The 19,766-nt window shown below is 39.2% G+C and overlaps 1 protein-coding gene across 1 annotated transcript in view; it reads left to right on the forward strand.

Annotated features, from left to right (window-relative positions):
• phf10 (PHD finger protein 10) overlaps positions 1–16,482 on the forward strand; it is a 52,955-nt gene extending 36,473 nt beyond the window's left edge. Inside the window, exons 10-12 of the mRNA XM_034187584.1 lie at positions 8,577–8,685; positions 9,422–9,610; positions 13,783–16,482. Coding sequence (XP_034043475.1) covers positions 8,577–8,685; positions 9,422–9,610; positions 13,783–13,880 — 396 coding nt within the window. The 3' untranslated portion in view covers positions 13,881–16,482. The remainder of the gene's footprint in view (positions 1–8,576; positions 8,686–9,421; positions 9,611–13,782) is intronic.
• The last annotated feature ends 3,284 nt before the right edge of the window (positions 16,483–19,766 follow it).

Genomic DNA, 19,766 nt, shown 5'->3' on the forward strand with positions numbered 1-19,766 from the left:
CAAGTGGCCGTGCAAGGACGACATTAGTGAGGGAAGCCACCAAGATATGCATGACATCTCTTAAGGTGTTACAGGAAACTGTGGCTTAGTAAAACTGCTTAACAAAACATTTGCTTTAGAGCCTGACCGATATGGATTTTTTGAGGCCGATAGCGATATTTGGATGAAAAAAAAAATGTCGATCATCAATAAATCGGCTATTATTTTTTTTTTATGAAAATGACCCTTAACAAAAAAGGTATGAGCTAAAAGCTGAAGCTTTGTCCTCATACTGATTAACTTTATAACAGAGAAGAATTTTCAAGTTCAAAAAATGCAAAAATGCAATTGGAGCAGTTAGGGGGCTATTCAAACGGGCCAACTAGTAAGATATCACACCTGAAAATGATCTTTGCCATATCACGTGAGGTAAATCTGCCCTACGATTGGATTTTGGAAAACCATGTGACAGAGAACCAATTCCAATTGGACACTCACATTGCGCACATCAATCAATCAATCAATTCAATCAGTTTTATTTATATAGCGCCAAATCACAACAAACAGTTGCCCCAAGGTGCTTTATATTGTAAGGCAAGGCCATACAATAATTACGTAAAAACCCCAACGGTCAAAACGACCCCCTGTGAGCAAGCACTTGGCGACAGTGGGAAGGAAAAACTCCCTTTTAACAGGAAGAAACCTCCAGCAGAACCATGCTCAGGGAGGGGCAGTCTTCTACTGAGACTGGTTGGGGCTGAGGGAGAGAACCAGGAAAAAGACATGCTGTGGAGGGGAGCAGAGATCAATCACTAATGATTAAATGCAGAGTGGTGCATACAGAGCAAAAAGAGAAAGAAACACTCAGTGCATCATGGGAACCCCCCAGCAGTCTAAGTCTATAGCAGCATAACTAAGGGATGGTTCAGGGTCACCTGATCCAGCCCTAACTATAAGCTTTAGCAAAAATGAAAGTTTTAAGCTTAATCTTAAAAGTAGAGAGGGTGTCTGTCTCCCTGATCCGAATTGGGAGCTGGTTCCACAGGAGAGGAGCCTGAAAGCTGAAGGCTCTGCCTCCCATTCTACTCTTACAAACCCTAGGAACTACAAGTAAGCCTGCAGTCTGAGAGCGAAGCGATCTATTGGGGTGATATGGTACTATGAGGTCCCTAAGATAAGATGGGACCTGATTATTCAAACCCTTATAAGTAAGAAGAAGAATTTTTAATTCTATTCTAGAATTAACAGGAAGCCAATGAAGAGAGGCCAATATGGGTGAGATATGCTCTCTCCTTCTAGTCCCCGTTAGTACTCTAGCTGCAGCATTTTGAATTAACTGAAGGCTTTTCAGGGAACTTTTAGGACAACCTAATAATAATGAATTACAATAGTCCAGCCTAGAGGAAATAAATGCATGAATTAGTTTTTCAGCATCACTCTGAGACAAGACCTTTCTAATTTTAGAGATATTGCGTAAATGCAAAAAAGCAGTCCTACATATTTGTTTAATATGGGCTTTGAATGACATATCCTGATCAAAAATGACTCCAAGATTTCTCACAGTATTACTAGAGGTCAGGGTAATGCCATCCAGAGTAAGGATCTGGTTATCATTTACATTTTGAGCAAAGCCAATTGAGTCTAATAATAGATTAAATGCAGTGTTGAGGCTGTCATTCTCAGCATCTGTGTGGATGTTAAAATCGCACATCATCACACATCTTCTATGAGGAGTACCAAGATGGCCGACAGTGGATCGAAACTCCGGAGTTAACTTTTCAGCAAAAAAAAAAAAGTAAGTTTCTATCTCATATCATTAAAAAGTTATTTACAATTTAGTAAAGCTTGGTCCCAGCCGTTGTATACGACGGCGTCGGCCCCAGAGGGTTAATGGCGAACGGCAGTAATTCCCAGAACCCTTCCAGACGACCAGTGAATCTGAATGTTTCAACCTCTGAGCAGTGAAGATGTTTTTCATGCTAGAAATAAGGTCTACACAATGTGGGCTTAATAAAAAGCGTGACTGACGCAGTGAAGCACATTTGACACATTACTACATAAACTGAGTTAATCAAACTGAGTTGAACTGAAACGGGAGAAATGTGGGGTGAATGTAATCGCATATTATTATTATTATTATTATTACAAACAACATCCTTATAAACATGTATGCTTTTGTCAGCCGATCAGTGCAGTGTGACGGCGAACTACGGGGGCCGGTGATGAACACATTTAAGCAGGGGTGTAAGCAGTTCTCAGTTGAATGGAGTCAGAACTCCATCTACTGGACAAATGGTGCAAGGACATTTTACATTGCCTACACAAACATTATTTCAGTAACTGTTCTATGAGAAATTATCGGCGTTTATCGGCAGAATTTCGGCCGATAGTGAGTACTTTGAAAAGGGCTTATATCGGCTGATAATATTGGCCGGCCAATATCTTGGTCGGGCTCTAATTTACTTGTTGCATCACTATTTATACAGCTTCATGGTAGAGTGGAAAAGAGAAGAAATGTATTTATTTATTAACAATAAGCAAAGTTTCAGGTCAGGTTTGTCAGAAGGCACATGGGAAACTTCAGCCAATGTTTTCTCTGTTTTGTTGTTTGAAAAAATTTTATTCTTTGTCATTAGATATTGCTGTACAATGAAATTCTCTTTGAGTGCAGTCCTTTTCACAGCAGCAGGGATAAAAAGTCAATCTTTGGGATACACACACACACACACACTGTGTGTGTGTATGTATGTATGTATGTATATATATATATATATATATATATATATATATATATATATATATATATATATATATATATATATATATATATATTATTCACTGCCATAAATTCCTGATTGAGCTCCATTTTTGGCTGTTCATTTTCTTAGTTCTCAGTACTGAGAATTAAAATGGCATTCGCCATGGTTTGCATTTCATATTGCTGCAGTATTTTCTACCTTTGAATGAACCATTCTGAAATGTAAAAAGTGGACAAAAATCTCATTGATTATATTAATTCCTGTTGATTTCACATCAACTTTGTGATGTGGCCATGGTCTGTGGTTTGATATTACAACCCCAATTCCAGTGAAGTTGGGACGTTGTGTAAAATGTAAATAAAAACAGAATACAGTGATTTACAAAAACTCTTCAACCTACAGTAGTGTTCAGAATAATAGTAGTGCTATGTGACTAAAAAGATTAATCCAGGTTTTGAGTATATTTCTTATTGTTACATGGGAAACAAGGTACCAGTAGATTGTCACAAATCCAACAAGACCAAGCATTCATGATATGCACACTCTTAAGGCTATGAAATTGGGCTATTAGTAAAAAAAAAAGTAGAAAACGGGGTGTTCACAATAATAGTGTGGCATTTAGTCAGTGAGTTCGTCAGTTTTGTGGAACAAACAGGTGTGAATCAGGTGTCCCCTGTTTAAGGATGAAGCCAGCACCTGTTGAACATGCTTTTCTCTTTGAAAGCCTGAGGAAAATGGGACGTTCAAGACATTGTTCAGAAGAACAGCATAGTTTGATTAAAAAGTTGATTGGAGAGGGGAAAACTTATACGCAGGTGCAAAAAGTTATAGGCTGTTCATCTACAATGATCTCCAGTGCTTTAACATGGACAAAAAAAACAGACGCGTGGAAGAAAACAGAAAACAACCATCAAAATGGATAGAAGAATAACCAGAATGGCAAAGGCTCACCCATTGATCAGCTCCAGGATGATCAAAGACAGTCTGGAGTTACCTGTAAGTGCTGTGACAGTTAGAAGACGCCTGTGTGAAGCTAATTTATTTGCAAGAATCCCCCACAAAGTCCCTCTGTTAAATAAAAGACATGCAGAAGAGGTTACAATTTGCTAAAGAACACATCAACTGGCCTAAAGAGAAATGGAGGAACATTTTGTGGACTATGAGAGTAAAATTGTTCTTTTTGGGTCCAAGGGCTGCAGACAGTTTGTGAGATGACCCTCAAACTCTGAATTCAAGCCACAGTTCACAGTGAAGACAGTGAAGCATGGTGGTGCAAGCATCATGATATGGACATGTTTCTCCTACTATGGTGTTGGGCCTATATGTCGCATACCAGGTATCATGGATCAGTTTGGATATGTCAAAATACTTGAAGAGATCATGTTGCCTTATGCTGAAGAGGACATGCCCTTGAAATGGGTATTTCAACAAGACAATGACCCCAAGCACATTAGTAAACAAGCAAAATCTTGGTTCCAAACCAATAAAATGAATGCCTCGCAGATGTGAAGAAATCATGAAAAACTACAACTAAATACTAGTTTAGTGATTCACAGGATTGCTAAAAAAGCAGTTTGAACATAATAGTTTTGAGTTTGTAGCGTCAACAGCAGATGCTACTATTATTGTGAACACCCCCTTTTCTACTTTTTTTACTAATAGCCCAATTTCATAGCCTTAAGAGTGTGCATATCATGAATGCTTGGTCTTGTTGGATTTGTGAGAATCTACTGAATCTACTGGTACCTTGTTTCCCATGTAACAATAAGAAATATACTCAAAACCTGGATTAATCTTTATAGTCATGTAGCACTACTACAACCCCTGGCAAAAATTATGGAATCACCGGCCTCGGAGGATGTTCATTCAGTTGTTTAATTTTGTAGAAAAAAAGCAGATCACAGACATGACACAAAACTAAAGTCATTTCAAATGGCAACTTTCTGGCTTTAAGAAACACTATAAGAAATCAGGAAAAAAATTATGGCAGTCAGTAACGATTACTTTTTTAGACCAAGCAGACGGAAAAAAATATGGAATCACTCAATTCTGAGGAAACAATTATGGAATCATGAAAAACAAAAGAACGCTCCAACACATCACTAGTACTTTGTTGCACCACCTTGGCTTTTATAACAGCTTGCAGTCTCTGAGGCATGGACTTAATGAGAGACAAACAGTACTCTTCATCTGGCTCCAACTTTCTCTGATTGCTGTTGCCAGATCAGCTTTGCAGGTTGGAGCCTTGTCATGGACCATTTTCTTCAACTTCCACCAAAGATTTTCAATTGGATTAAGATCCGGACTATTTGCAGGCCATGACATTGACCCTATGTGTCTTTTTGCAAGGAATGTTTTCACAGTTTTTGCTCTATGGCAAGATGCATTGTCATCTTGAAAAATGATTTCATCATCCCCAAACATCCTTTCAATTGATGGGATAAGAAAAGTGTCCAAAATATCAACGTAAACTTGTGCATTTATTGATGATGTAATGACAGCCATCTCTCCAGTGCCTTTACCTGACATGCAGCCCCATATCATCAATGACTGTGGAAATTTACATGTTCTCTTCAGGCAGTCATCTTTATAAATCCCATTGGAATGGCACCAAACCAAAGTTCCAGCATCATCACCTTGCCCAATGCACATTCGAGATTCATCACTGAATATGACTTTCATCCAGTCATCCACAGTCCATGATTGCGTTTCCTTAGCCCATTGTAACCTTGTTTTTTTTCTGTTTAGGTGTTAATGATGGCTTTCGTTTAGCTTTTCTGTATGTAAATCCCATTTCCTTTAGGCGGTTTCTTACAGTTCGTTGACTCCAGTTTCCTCCCATTCGTTCCTCATTTGTTTTGTTGTGCATTTTCGATTTTTGAGACACATTGCTTTAAGTTTTCTGTCTTGACGCTTTGATGTCTTCCTTGGTCTACCAGTATGTTTGCCTTTAACAACCTTCCCATGTTGTTTGTATTTGGTCCAGAGTTTAGACACAGCTGACTGTGAACAACCAACATCTTTTGCAACATTGCGTGATGATTTACCCTCTTTTAAGAGTTTGATAATCCTCTCCTTTGTTTCATTTGACATCTCTCGTGTTGGAGCCATGATTCATGTCAGTCCACTTGGTGCAACAGCTCTCCAAGGTGTGCTCACTCCTTTTTAGATGCAGACTAATGAGCAGATCTGATTTGATGCAGGTGTTAGTTTTGGGGATGAAAATTTACAGGGTGATTCCATAATTTATTCCCCAGAATTGAGTCCATATTTTTTTCCCTCTGCTTGCTCTAAAAAAAAAAGTAACCGTTACTGACTGCCACAATTTTTTTTTCTTGATTTCTTAGTGTTTCTTAAAGCCAGAAAGTTGGCATTTGAAATGACTTTAGTTTTGTGTCATGTCTGTGATCTGCTTTTTTTCTACAAAATTAAACAACTGAATGAACATCCTCCGAGGCCGGTGATTCCATAATTTTTGCCAGGGGTTGTATTATTCTGAACAGTACTGTATATTCAATTGAATACGCCACAAAGACAAGATATTTAATGTTCAAACTGATAAACTTTGTTTTTGTGCAAATATTTGCTCATTTTGAAATGGATGCCTGCAACACATTTCAAAAAAGCTGGGACAGTGGTATGTTTACCACTGTGTTACATCACCTTTCCGTCTAACAACACTCTAAGCGTTTGGGAACTGAGGACACTAATTGTTGAAGCTTTGTAGGTGGAATTCTTTCCCATTCTTGCTTGATGTACGACTTCAGTTGTTCAGCATTCCGGGGTCTCTGTCATATTTTGCTCTTCGTAACACACATTTTCAATGGGCGACAGGTCTGGACTGCAGGCAGGCCAATCTTGTACCTGCACTCTTTTACTATGAAGCCACGCTGTTGTAACATGTGCAGAATGTGGCTTGGACTTGTCTTACTGAAATAAGCAGGGATGTCCCCGAAAAAGACATTGCTTGATGGCAGCATGTGTTGCTCCAAAACCTGGATGTACCTTTCAGCATTGATGTTGCCATCACAGATGTATAAGTTGTTCATGCCATGGGCACCAACAGACCCCCATACCATCACAGATGCTGGATGGTCTTTTTCCTCTTATGTCCGGAGGACACGACGTCCATGATTTCCAAAAACAATTTGAAATGTGGACTCATCAGACCACAGCACACGTTTCTACTTTACATCTGTCCATTTCAAATGAGCTCGGGCCCAGGTAAGGAGGCGGCTTTTCTGGATGTTGATGTATGGTTTTCGCTTTGCATGGTAGAGTTTTAACTTGCACTTGTAGATGTAGCAACAAACTGTGTTAACAATGGATTTCTAAAGTGTTCCTGAGCCCACGCGGTAAGATCCTTTACACAATGATGTCTATTTTTAATGCAGTGCCACCTGAGGGATCGAAGGTCACGGGCATTCAGTATTGGTTTTCGGCCTTGCTGCTTACGTGTAGAAAGTTCTCCAGATTCTCTGAATCTTCTGATTATATTATGGACTGTATAGATGATGGAATCCCTCAATTCCTTGCAATTGACCATTGAGAAACATCGTTCTTAAACTGTTGGACTATTTTCATGCAGTATTTTCATAAAGTGGTGATCCTTGCCCCATCTTTGCTTGTGAATGGCTGAGCCTTTTGGGGATGCTCCTGTCATACCCAATCATTGCACTCACAATTAGTGTCCTCGGTTCCCAAACACTTATTGAGTGTTGTTAGAAGGAAAGGTGATGCAACACAGTGGTAAAACATACCCCTGTCCCCTTTTTTGAAACTTGTTGCAGGCATCCATTTCAAAATGAGCAAATAACTTCCACACAATACCTCTGTTCAATCTGCAGTTTATGATCTGTAAAGTGACCATGGGAAGAAATGAATTTGCTTTATAGCTATTGTAATCCTTGAATTGCATTAATTTACTTGGTATCGTGATCTATAGTTCTTACTAAATGTCACATTTTTGTAGCATGATGCATTTGAGTGACACGTTCGGATGAACCGATTTTCCATAAATTCCAATGGTCATTGTAGCATAAGAACCAAGATTTCATTAATATATTAAATATCAAATATCACAAAATGCAGTGGGCTTGGATACTTGAGGTCAGTATGTTCAACAAACAGTGAAAATTACAAATGAAGCTCATTAGAATCTACTTCTACAAGGATTCAAAGAACTCCATTTCAGTGTACAAATTTGTATTTAATTAAAAATGTGTATTTTTATTCAAAGCCATTCTTAAATGAAGTGAGTCCATATTTTTTTCCCTCTGCTTGGTCTAAAAAAGTAACCGTTACTGACTGCCACAATTTTTTTTTTTTCCTGATTTCTTAGTGTTTCTTAAAGCCAGAAAGTTGCCATTTGAAATGACTAGTTTTGTGTCATGTCTGTGATCTGCTTTTTTTTTTCTACAAAATTAAACAACTGAATGAACATCCGCCGAGTCCGGTGATTCCATAATTATTGCCAGGGGTTGTATTAGTCGACTTTGACTTTGTTTCTTCTTCAGGCCACAGGTGCTGCAGTATGCTTACAAAAGAACCTTCTGCACTATGCCTGCCTTTCTTGTAGCAGTTGCTTTAGCAAACCTTCCTTTAACACACTCATGTCAGGGTGTGTTTCTGAATCTTCAGTTTTGTGCGTTGTGACTCAGTGGTCAGTGGTATCAGCTTTGATACCGTCCCTAAAGTTAGAAAAACCTTGTCTCATTTGAGGTGCAGACCTTTTGTTGTTTATGCCACACGTGTTACACATATTGATCCACTGTGCTGTCCATTACTATAGGGTACCCATTTCTGATTGGTTTTTATAGCATTACTCTGCCCTTGCAGCCTAAGGTCATTCCCAATGCTATATGTGGCATTTGCAAGAAGGGTAAAGAAGCCAACAAGAAAGGCAAACCAGAGGCTCTCATTCACTGCTCCCAGTGTGATAACAGTGGTAAGTCCATACAGTCCCTTTAAATTAGCAGTAATCTATGGTCGTGTCTTGTTTACCTGTTTAAAATTTTTTATTTAAAATCAAGAAAATAGAAACCATGCTTTCTTTAGTATTTGCCTCTTAGCACTGTCCTCGGGTGAGGGGGTACTGTTACTGTTGTTGTGCACATTTTGTATTTTCAGGTGAATGATTTCAGATTGATGCTGTTGGTATCCTAAAAAACAAACAAACAAACAAACAAAACAAAATAATTTATGCTTCTGATGTATTATACCGACTCTGTAGTTACAAATGCTCAGTGGCTCAGAAGAATGTCATTACATTTCTTCACCTGACTGCAGTTTTTAGGATTTTATTTAAATAGACTTTGGTTGTTAGTATCAGTAGACAGTCCTAGCTGCTAGTTAAAATTTTATTTATTTTCAGATATTCCTTATTGTGCCTTTTAATCTCATTGGAAAACGGAGACAAAGGGTTGATTAATAGATTAAGACTGAAAACCTGTATATTGTTGTATCTTAAGAATGGTAACTCATTGAGTTCCACAGATTGATCTCTGTGCTGTATGAATTTCAGGGGGATATGTGTTTAGACACGTGTGTGACTGTGGCCTGTTAAAAAGACTGCATCTGTCTGGATAGCTGCCGTTTGAGATGTGTTGTGTATTTATTTTCTGTTTTTGGTTTTGCACATGCATGCTGTCTTTTGTGCATGTGCTTCTATGTCTGTAAATTAGGCCACCCATCATGCTTGGATATGAGCAAGGAGCTAGTGTGTGTGATCCAGACATACCTGTGGCAATGTATGGAGTGTAAGTCCTGCACCATATGCCAGCAGCCGCACAATGAGGATGAGATGATGTTTTGTGACAAATGTGACAGAGGATTCCACACATTCTGCGTGGGCATGGGCTCCATACCAACTGGTGAGTGGACATGCGTGAGAGCTGCATCTTAATCACAACCACGTTACTCTTTAGCTGTAGCCCCGACTGGCATTACATCTGCAACCAAACAGGAGGCTGGGTGTAGAGTAAAGGGCAGATATTTACACACTGACCCCCACCTGCAGTCATTCACTTATTTTACTGATCTGACTTTTTTTTTTTTGTCCTCCTGCTGTGATGTGGGAGCTATAGAAACATGTTCCGTGGTCTTAGCCACATAATTAACAATAAAATGTTGCATACATAGGTATTTGGGATTTAAGTTCATCTATCAACCTAGACCTGTCATGATAACTATTTTTGTTGTTCTATCCCAGAAATAATTGGTATAAGTGATATTTTCATTTTAAGGCTTTTTCTGCCAATGATTAAGCAAATACAGCCTTTCAAAGAGCAGCGAACTATTAATTTTTACAAATACTCAGACATTGGAATTTGAATGTGGAAAAAAATCTTGAAATGTCAAAAAGGAGTCAAACACAAAATAAACTAAGACAGAAAATAAAATTACCTCAGCATGGCCTGTTAAATTACACACTTAATTTATTAAATATAAAATATTGCAAAAGGCAATACTCTTGAAAGGTTGCATTAAACAAAGTCAACATACTAGGTAATTTGTTAATTACCTTGCCTCTCTCATTCAGCTTAAACTCAAAGGTTCTCATACTGGTACTGTGGAGGGCATGTTCTTATCAAAGTCCATTCTGACACATACTTCAACACTTTGTGGCTGGAATTATGCAGTTGCTGGGGGAAAAAATCACACATTCGCCTCGAGTAACAAACTATCTTCACCTCACCTGATTCAGTGTTGCTGTTATTTTGAGTGCACACCTATGCTGGAGCTGCCTATGCCCTGCTCACGGTGAAATTCAGATGCAAAGATCAGGCGAGACCACACAAGAAACAACTATAATACCCCCACAAACAGCCAGAATCATGCAGAATGACGAATCGGTCCACATCCAAAAAGTGTCAGGTTTCAGTTCCAAAACGTTCTGACAGCCACCTGCGAAAGTTCACACGGTCAAAATCGGCTGGCGGCCCCAAGTGTGATGCACATGTTCAAAACCCTCCGGGCGCCATTGAGATGGGACACCTATTCCATGGCGGTAGCGCCATCTGACCGCAATTTACATATTCTGAAGGCAGCATAAACAGGATCCGAAATGATTTGAGCGCATGAGATGGATCGGGCATGGCAGAGCCTACTGGCAGGACCTGCACGTGCCACTTATCCTCTTATAATGTCCACCTCCACTGCCCCCCCAACCCCCAGAGCACAAAGGAACCATTGATCGTTGATATGTATAGTGGCTTGCAAAAGTATTCAGCCCATTGGTATTTCACACATTTTAATTTATGACGTTTCAAATACAAAAAATAAATCAGGCTTCTCAATATAAAAATTTCTAAAATTATCTTTCTTAGACTCAAACTGAAAACAAATCTCAACAAATTGATATAAATTAATTAAGAATATAAAAGCCAAGATGATAGGTCGCATAAGTAATCAGCCCCTTTGGTATAATACCTGTAAATAATCAGTTTAATTGCCAGTTTTCTTCAGACAAGTCAGGAGACGGATACATGAACATTTCCAAGTCACTCAGTATGTCTTGAACTTTTACATCATTTATGAAGAAACAAACAATATGGCACTCTATGGTAAATCTGTGTGGAGTAGACAGTTCTCAAAAACTGAGTGACTATGCAAGAAGGAGAACAATGAGGAAAGCCATCAAAACACCCAAGACAACCCAGAAAAAATTTTAGGCTTCTGTGGCTGTGATTGAAGAAATTGTGCATAGTGCAAATTCTGCGTTTTGTATCTCCAGTTATAAAGCTTCATGATGAAGTGGTATAGACGAGGGTTTTCTTTCACTAAAACATCAAATCTTGGCTTGCATCTCAGATGTACCTTCTGGCAAATTGTAGGTGAACTTTCGGGTCTTCTTTTTACGAAAATCCTCCTCTGCTCGACTTCATTGTGAAGCTGTATAACTAGGGATATAAAATCCAAAACTTGCACTGTGCACAATTTCTCCAATCACAGCCACAGAAGCCTATAACTTCTGGGTTGTCTAGGTGGCTTTCCTCGCTATTCCACTTCTTGCACACTCACTCAGTTTTTGAGAACTGTCTACTCCACATTGATTTACCATAAAGTGCCAAACAGTTTGTATTTCTTTAAAATTGATGTAAATAATGTCCAAGACATATTCAGTGACTTGGAAATGTTCATGTATCCATCCCCTGACTTGTCTGAAGACAACTGGCAATAAAACTGATTATTTACAGGTATTATACCAAAGGGGCCCATTACTTATGCAACCCATCATCTTGACTTTTATATTTTTAATTAATTTATATCGGGTTGTAGAGATTTACTTGCAGTTTGAGTTTAAGAAAGATTTTAGAAATTAGATTTTTAGAAATTCTTATATTGAGAAGCCTGGTTTACGTTTTGCATTTGAAATGCCATAAACAAATTAAAATGTGTGAAATACCAAGGGGTTGAATACTTTTGCAAGCCATTGTATGTGGCACACAGCCATCCATGTGCAGGGGATGTGAACACAACGCAAACGAAGGGAAAGCACCGTGTCCACTGCGGGTCAGTGTGTGGCACAGCGCACGGTGCTGCAGATCTGGACAGGCTGTTATAGCCATAATAGTCCTTACAGTACAGATAATATTCCTCCCCATGGGTGACATAATGTGAAATATCGTGCCCATCAGATCTGTGGCAGCTGGCGGGCAGGTGCGCACTCTGTCACACATCACACCACAGGCTCAGAGCTGAACGGATCTCATTGCAATTATTGCTTAATCACATTTAATTATGTCAAACATGATGTGGAACAGTTTTGCCATGACAACATATGAAACCTGAATCTCACCTCCAGGAGCATTTCGCAGTGCATTAGGAGCCAGGACCACAGTCTGTGGTGGAATGCTGGAAACGACAATGCCATAAATAAATCCTATGTGATAAACCAACCAGAAATCACGATGTAGTGTTGCATTGTGGGGGGGGGATTAAAGTTTGCTAGAAATGCTGTGTCTGACGAATAGTGGGAAAGCTCACTGCAAATGTTTAAGCAAAGGTGTCCTTTGACTCTCAGCAAAGGTTCGCTGCATGTGCACGCACATGGGTGTGTGCACACGCAGCAAAGTTTAGCTGGCAGTAAAATTCAGCATCAAAATCTCTCAAGTGACAGCTGAGCACATGCGCACACGTAGCGGCTTATTATGAAAACACACACACACACTGAGCGATCATTTCCTCATGTCAGTACTTCTACGCACACACGTGAGGTCAGTGAGCCTGGGAAAAAGATGATGAGCAAAGGAGTGATTGAATGGGAGTGAGTCCAGTTCATATGTTGGTTGTTCTTTGATGTCCAGTACAGATCCTGTGCAAAGGGAGAACACAGTGCTCCCTCCCACTCCGTCCCGTGTTTGCCATCCAAACATTTGGACATCGGGCAGTCTTCAACGCCTTTTATGGCCATCTGACAGCAGTCTGTGTCATCTACATATGCGTTGGATGCGATCTGACAGGTGTGCACGAGGCAGTCTGTCTGCCTTCTGACATGGCTGACCACACCTCTTTTCCTCCCGACTGCATCCAGATTATGACCATTTTTGCCGTGTTGGCCTGCTTCCTGCACATTCGGGCTATGTATGACAGGGGCTTAAATAACAGCAAAACATGTCTCAGATGAGATTTTTTTTTTCCACCAAATCATTCGGCATAGATGCTGTGCCAAAATCTATAACTGTACAGTGGTAGTGAAACTCTGCTGTTTGATCTGGCACCCTGTAACTACCAGTTTGCTAATATTCTTATGTAGACAAGCACACATGTAACCACAAGAGCCAACATGGAGCTTGGGTAACATGATCCCATCATGTCCATATATTGTATGGTAAGACGATATTGTGACAGTTCAGGGAGAACCGTTCTTTAACTTCTTTTTTTCTGGCTGAAATCAGAGAGGATTCAGATGTCAATACGTGCTTGAATACTTGTCCATTTACAGTATCAGTATTTCAGGAGCTACTGGTCCTTCTTGACAGATGCACATTTTATTACATTTGCTTGACCTCTGTGGTTACTTATGAACAGTATGTCTCCTCAGGTCTTTGGATATGTGAGGTTTGCAACAAAGGTTTCAGCACACCCAAGCAGAAAACAGGAGCCAAAACACCCAAGCAGCCCAAGTCAACTCAGAAATGATTAACATCATCATTATTCTTGTTCACCTCAATGCCTGAGTTATACTTCATGTGGATGCTGATTTGGTGGGCCCTTCTACGATGAACATTCCGTACATTAAATCCAAATACTGCTCTTCAACAATGTTTTTGGTGGTGCAGCAGTGAAACTTTATGAAACTTTATGGCACTCATGCAGAAATGGAGCAAGGAGAAATGTGAGATATATCAAAGTGGTTTCTCTTCGTTGTCTAGTCTTGCTCTAAAACCCTTAAGAAAATAGGGGTGCAAGTGTAGCAATCTTCAAAGCAACTGACTTCAAGTCTTAGTTTGACCAGTCATGAGTTTTGGCATATTTTTGTCACTCCAGCAACCATTTCCATTGTTTCAGAAATTGCCTAGTACGTTTAACTATCCAATCTACAATTCAGATTTCAGGCGCGCTACCAGATGCATTTTGTTGACATGTTAATTTGCAAACACACTTAAATATTCTATAATTTGATTGACACTTGGTGACAAAAGTGAAAAAAATAAAAATCAAACTCGTTTAATGTATGTTAACAGTGAGTTCTTTTGGCTTGGCCCTTTCTACATTTTGGGTCACCACTGGGGATTTTATAGGGATCCGCATGTTTGACACAAGTTTTTTGCCAGATGTCCTGAGTGAGCACGAGTGGCCTTGAACTGGGAATCTTGTGTTTTAGAAGGAAGTGCACTGACCACATCACCATCAAATGTAGGCATACGAGTATGCTAAAATATACTTGATTGTGTATATGTGTGTTTACTATGACAACTTGTGTGGAATTGTACACATTAATGTATGCAACTGTGAAAAATGTGTGAATAGTTGTATTGGCTGAATTTAAATTCATCCAAATCAGGTGCACTGAAGAATTTTCTTACCACTATCAGAGTCAGGGCTTCTTTGTCAGTAAATCAGTGGATCGCATATTTGTCACATACCTATAAGATTACTGTCACCACCAGTGATACTTTGTCTGGGTAGTTGTTTTGTGTGAACTAATGGTGCTTTTGTTCCTGTCCTACTGAAACAACCAGGGTTGGCAAAAAGTTACTCATTTTGGAATGTGTTAATCTGTTGTTTTTTTTTTTTAATTACTTACTTGATTAAACCAATAATGACAACTCTGGTTTTAATAATAATACTGTTTTTCTTGATAATATGGTGCTTGTGAGCCTGTGCAGTCTTTTTGGTGACTTCACTGTGGACAAATTAACCCACAGTCAGCTCGGACCTCACGACTTCGTTTTTCAGGTTGTTTTTGCTGTTTACAGAATTTGTCCTTTTTTAGAAAGATTGTTACAGTCCTTATCAGAATTATTGGTACCCCTACATTTGAAGTACAAAACTTAAAAAATTTTCAGACATAAATGCAACTGAAACAGTTTTGTATATGTTTAATAAAATGTCCAGTTATTGAACCATATAAACTCTCATAGTGAAATAAAGATTCAGACATAAAATGTACATGTGACAGAGTTATTGACACTTTGAATGTAAATCATCACTTTTACAACTAGTTTTCTTTAGATAAGTCTGTGGATGGAAATCTGAAGATTTCATATTTGTTGAATGGCTTTGACATGGTAAGTACGTCTGGAGTAGGCAGTTGACAAAAACTGAGTGATGATGCTAGGAGATTAGTGAGGTAAGCCACCAAGACACAACTCTGAAGGACTTATGGGCTTCTGTAGATGTGATTGAAACTGGGTATAGTACACCTTCTCTGCTGCATTTCCAGCTGAAAAAGCACTTTCGCGTTACATGTGACACTCCAGTGACATGGTTCTGCCATGCAAGCACTCAGCTGCACCTTGATTTACCTGTCTCTTCTGGGAATTGAACTTACACTCACGAAGTTGCCCCTCTAATTATTAGGCCACTACCCCCCCCCCCCCCCCCCCCCAAAAAAAAAGCTTTGTTTTATTCGATTAAAGTCCTCTGTTTCACTGCACCATAAAGCTGTATGGTAGTCAGTCACTGAGGATTAGGACTACTTGATCGAGACAGACGTACCTTACTCTTTGTATTCCTTTATGGTTAACTGTGTGAAAATAATTTAATGTGAACTAAAACAGGGGTGCCAATTATTTGGCCTCATTTACATTTTGTCTGTATATTTTATTTCATTATATGAAAGCATTTTTTGTTGTTCATGAACTTTGGGCATTTTATTATATAATTCTAATTAGACATAATTGTTTTATTTGCATTTATTTCTGAACATATTTTAAATTCTGCACTAGAAATGTAGGTGTTGATATTTATGATCACGACTGTATCGCCTTGATGGTTGTTGATACTCAACTGTTGAATATGAAAGTATAATGTTTGAAAACTGAAATTTGTAGTGTCCAAAAAGACATTTCTACTGAAAATTGATCCAGTATGTGTGTAGTTGTTGCTAAATTAGTATTTCTTCTCCCATGTAACTGTGTGTGTTGCACTCTGCTGTATTTTCTTTAATATTACCAATGAGAAATGCACATTTAAAACTGCAAATAGTTGCTTCAAGAAATATTTTTTATAGATTCAGTAGCCAATGAATTTTGCCTCTTTTTTTTTCTTTTTTACAATAAAAGCCACCTGAAAGACTATATAATTTATTTTCATTGATGATTATGTAATACTTTAATCCAAGGAAGTCCAAGGAAGAAAAAAAAAAAACACACACACACACACTTCACCCTGGTGGGGTTGTGAACCAACGTGTCAGATTTTTTTTAATTTAGCATATTGCAGTACTGCATTGCATTAACCATTGAGGAATTACAGCCATTTGTGCACATTGTAATCTTTTTTTACAGTCAATTTTCTTCTTCAAAAAAAGTGGATAGATGAACATTTCCAAGTCAGCGAATATGCCTCGGACTTCATGACAGTCAATAAGTAAAACAAACAGTATGGTAACTGGAGTCCGTAGTTTTCAAAAGAAAAAAAAAATTGAGTGACCATGCATGAACTCGACTGAAGAAAGTCACCAAGACACTTATATGCTTCTGTGGCTGTGATGGTACACTGGTGGCAAGCAACCGGTCCAACCCCACCTTTTTACAGTAGCTATCTATCTGCCACAGTCACAAACATCTCCTGTCGATCTTATGCAGCTCCTCAACACTGAGGCACCTGTATATTGGATAATATCCAGAGAAATGCCACGAGGCTGTAATGTAGCTGATGTTCGCAAAAAATGCAAGTGATGTTACTTATTTTAGTCATGCCAGCTGTGCATAAGGATCCTCCACATACCAAAGACATCTTAGTGCAGCACATAACAGAATATTTACAGAGGAATCCTTCAAATGGTGATACAAGTACCAAATTTGGCAAACGTACACCTTAGATATCACTCTTGAAAAACCGGCGGGCCACTTGAATTTTCAGTAGGCGGCTACTTAGGGGTCATTTGAAGAATTACATAGGGATCAAAATATAAAAATTCAGTCATATTGAAAATTATACCACATTATTTGTCTGATTGTAAAGATTCCAAAAATGTAAAATTTGGACTACTTATGACTGAATTCTATAGAGTTATGGGGTGAAAATAAGAATAGTGACAAGTTTCAGTTTGTACAGGTGTCAAAAGTTAGTTGCTCCAATTTTGTTTAAAGGGTATGCAAATTATTGGTTAATAGGGTTTCAAAAAGGAATAGTTTGCACCATGTGTCATGCTTAGTTATGTTACAGGGTAACAAATCACGTCATAGAATTCAGTGGACGTCAACATTATTTGACCTTTAGAGACCAAGCATTCAACACAGTCATAACTATTACATTTATTAATCCAAGTAGCTCAGTCAACAATTTGCAGCATTTTTTACTAAAATTGGAGCATGGTCATGAGTGTTGGGTCATGACCGAAAGAACTAGATCACGGGTACAAGCAGCCGAAATGGGCTTCCTCAGGAGGGTGGCTGGTGTCTCCCTTAGAGATAGGGTGAGAAGTTCGGTCATCCGTGTGAGGCTCGGAGTAGAGTCACTGCTCCTTCGTGTTGAAAGGAGCCAGCTGAGGTGGTTTGGGCATCTGGTAAGGATGCCTCCTCTACACCTCCCAAGGGAGGTATTCCAGGCACGTCCATCTGGGAGGAGACCCTGGTGAAGACCCAGGACTAGGTGGAGAGATTATATCTCCACACTGGCCTAGGAACACCATGGGATCCCCCAGTCAGAGGTGGTCAATGTGGCACGGGAAAGGGAAGTCGGGGGTCCCTTGCTGGAGCTGTTGCCCCTGCGACCCGAACCCAGAAAAGCGGTTGAAGATGAGTGATGAGTGATATTAAGGTCTGTTTTTCTATTGTACCAAGTACTTATTTCATGCAATAAAATAAAATGCAAATTGATTTAAAAATCATACAATGTGATTTTCTGATTTTTTATTTATATTTGTTTTAGATTGTCTCTCACAGTTGAAGCGTACCGATGATAAAAAATACAGACCAATCCATTCTTTGTAGGTGGGAAAACTTGCAAAATAGACAGTGGATCAAATACTTATTTGCCTCACTCTAAGTGAATAATGCCTTTACAAGTACAGCACATGCAATTACAGTGCTCTTCCTTTGCCTGACTGCTTCGTCCTTTCCCTTCACAGATTCACGTGAATTTGGATTGGCCTTTTACTGCATGCAACCAAAGTTCAATAAGTAAATTGTCCCAAGACATGCTGGCACATCCATGAGTGTAAGGCTGATGTCGCCGACTGAACAGTCTCCCCTAAAAATCGGAAATCGGTCCGCCCTGCCTTCACTTCGCATGCGTCATTTCAGAGCTTCGGCAGTATTTCACCGATTATTGTCTCATTTCTGCTTAAAACTGCACTCTAGTCATTTATCTCAGTGACAGATTTCTGAAGCTTTTGTACAACAATCATTTCCACATAAATTCAGCATTATTTCATAATAAAAGATGAAGGGATAGTACAGCCATGACAGCTGCTCCTACTGCGTTCACTGCGCCTCCGTCATTTCAAAGCGTCACCGATGATTGCCTCGTTTCTGCTTAAAACTGACTTTAGAATGATTTAAAAGGTTTTACCTTGTCATCTGATGTTAATAATCCCATTAATCCATTTGATCGCTTTGGGTGAAGAGAGTCAGTCTGAGCTCTGAAATGTCACATGCACAGTGGAGGCAGGGCGGACCAGTTTTTAGTTGGGGGGGTAGCCTGACAACCGGCCCTGAATTGGGGCAGATACAGGTTTCCTCTACCCTACCCTGTGATTGGTTGGCAGCCAAGACGCTGACATCAGCCCATTCATCAGTCTTACTTTGATGTGGCACGACCGCTGCTCTCCTATTGTTCGTTCAGGAGTGGGAAATCTCACTCCAAAATGGAAGCCAGTATCGGCCCAATTTATAGTCGGTTGTCGGGCTGGGGGGACCATTCAGTCTGCAACACCAGTGCCCAGCTTTTTGTAGTGCACTGGGAAAACTTCATGCTGTTTATACAAGTTCAAAAATATTTTTAGCATTTTTAACAGCCAAAATTCCTGTTTTATTTGTTAACACAAATAACCTGAGTTTGATCTAAATCCCAATTCCAATAAAGTTGGGATGTTGTGTAAAATGTAAATAAAAACAGAATACAATGATTTGCAAATCCTCTTCAACCTATATTCAATTGAATACACCACAAAGACAAGATATTTAATGTTCAAACTGATAAACTTTATTGTTTTTGTGCAAATATTTGCTCATTTTGAAATGGATGCCTGCAACACATTTCAAAAAAGCTGGGACAGTGGTATGTTTACCACTGTGTTACATCACCTTTCCGTCTAACAACACTCAATAAGCGTTTGGGAACTGAGGACACGAATTGTTGAAGCTTTGTAGGTGGAATTCTTTCCCATTCTTGCTTGATGTACGACTTAGTTGT

Source organism: Thalassophryne amazonica, chromosome 2, assembly GCF_902500255.1.
Source record: "Thalassophryne amazonica chromosome 2, fThaAma1.1, whole genome shotgun sequence".
Taxonomy (NCBI): domain Eukaryota; kingdom Metazoa; phylum Chordata; class Actinopteri; order Batrachoidiformes; family Batrachoididae; genus Thalassophryne; species Thalassophryne amazonica.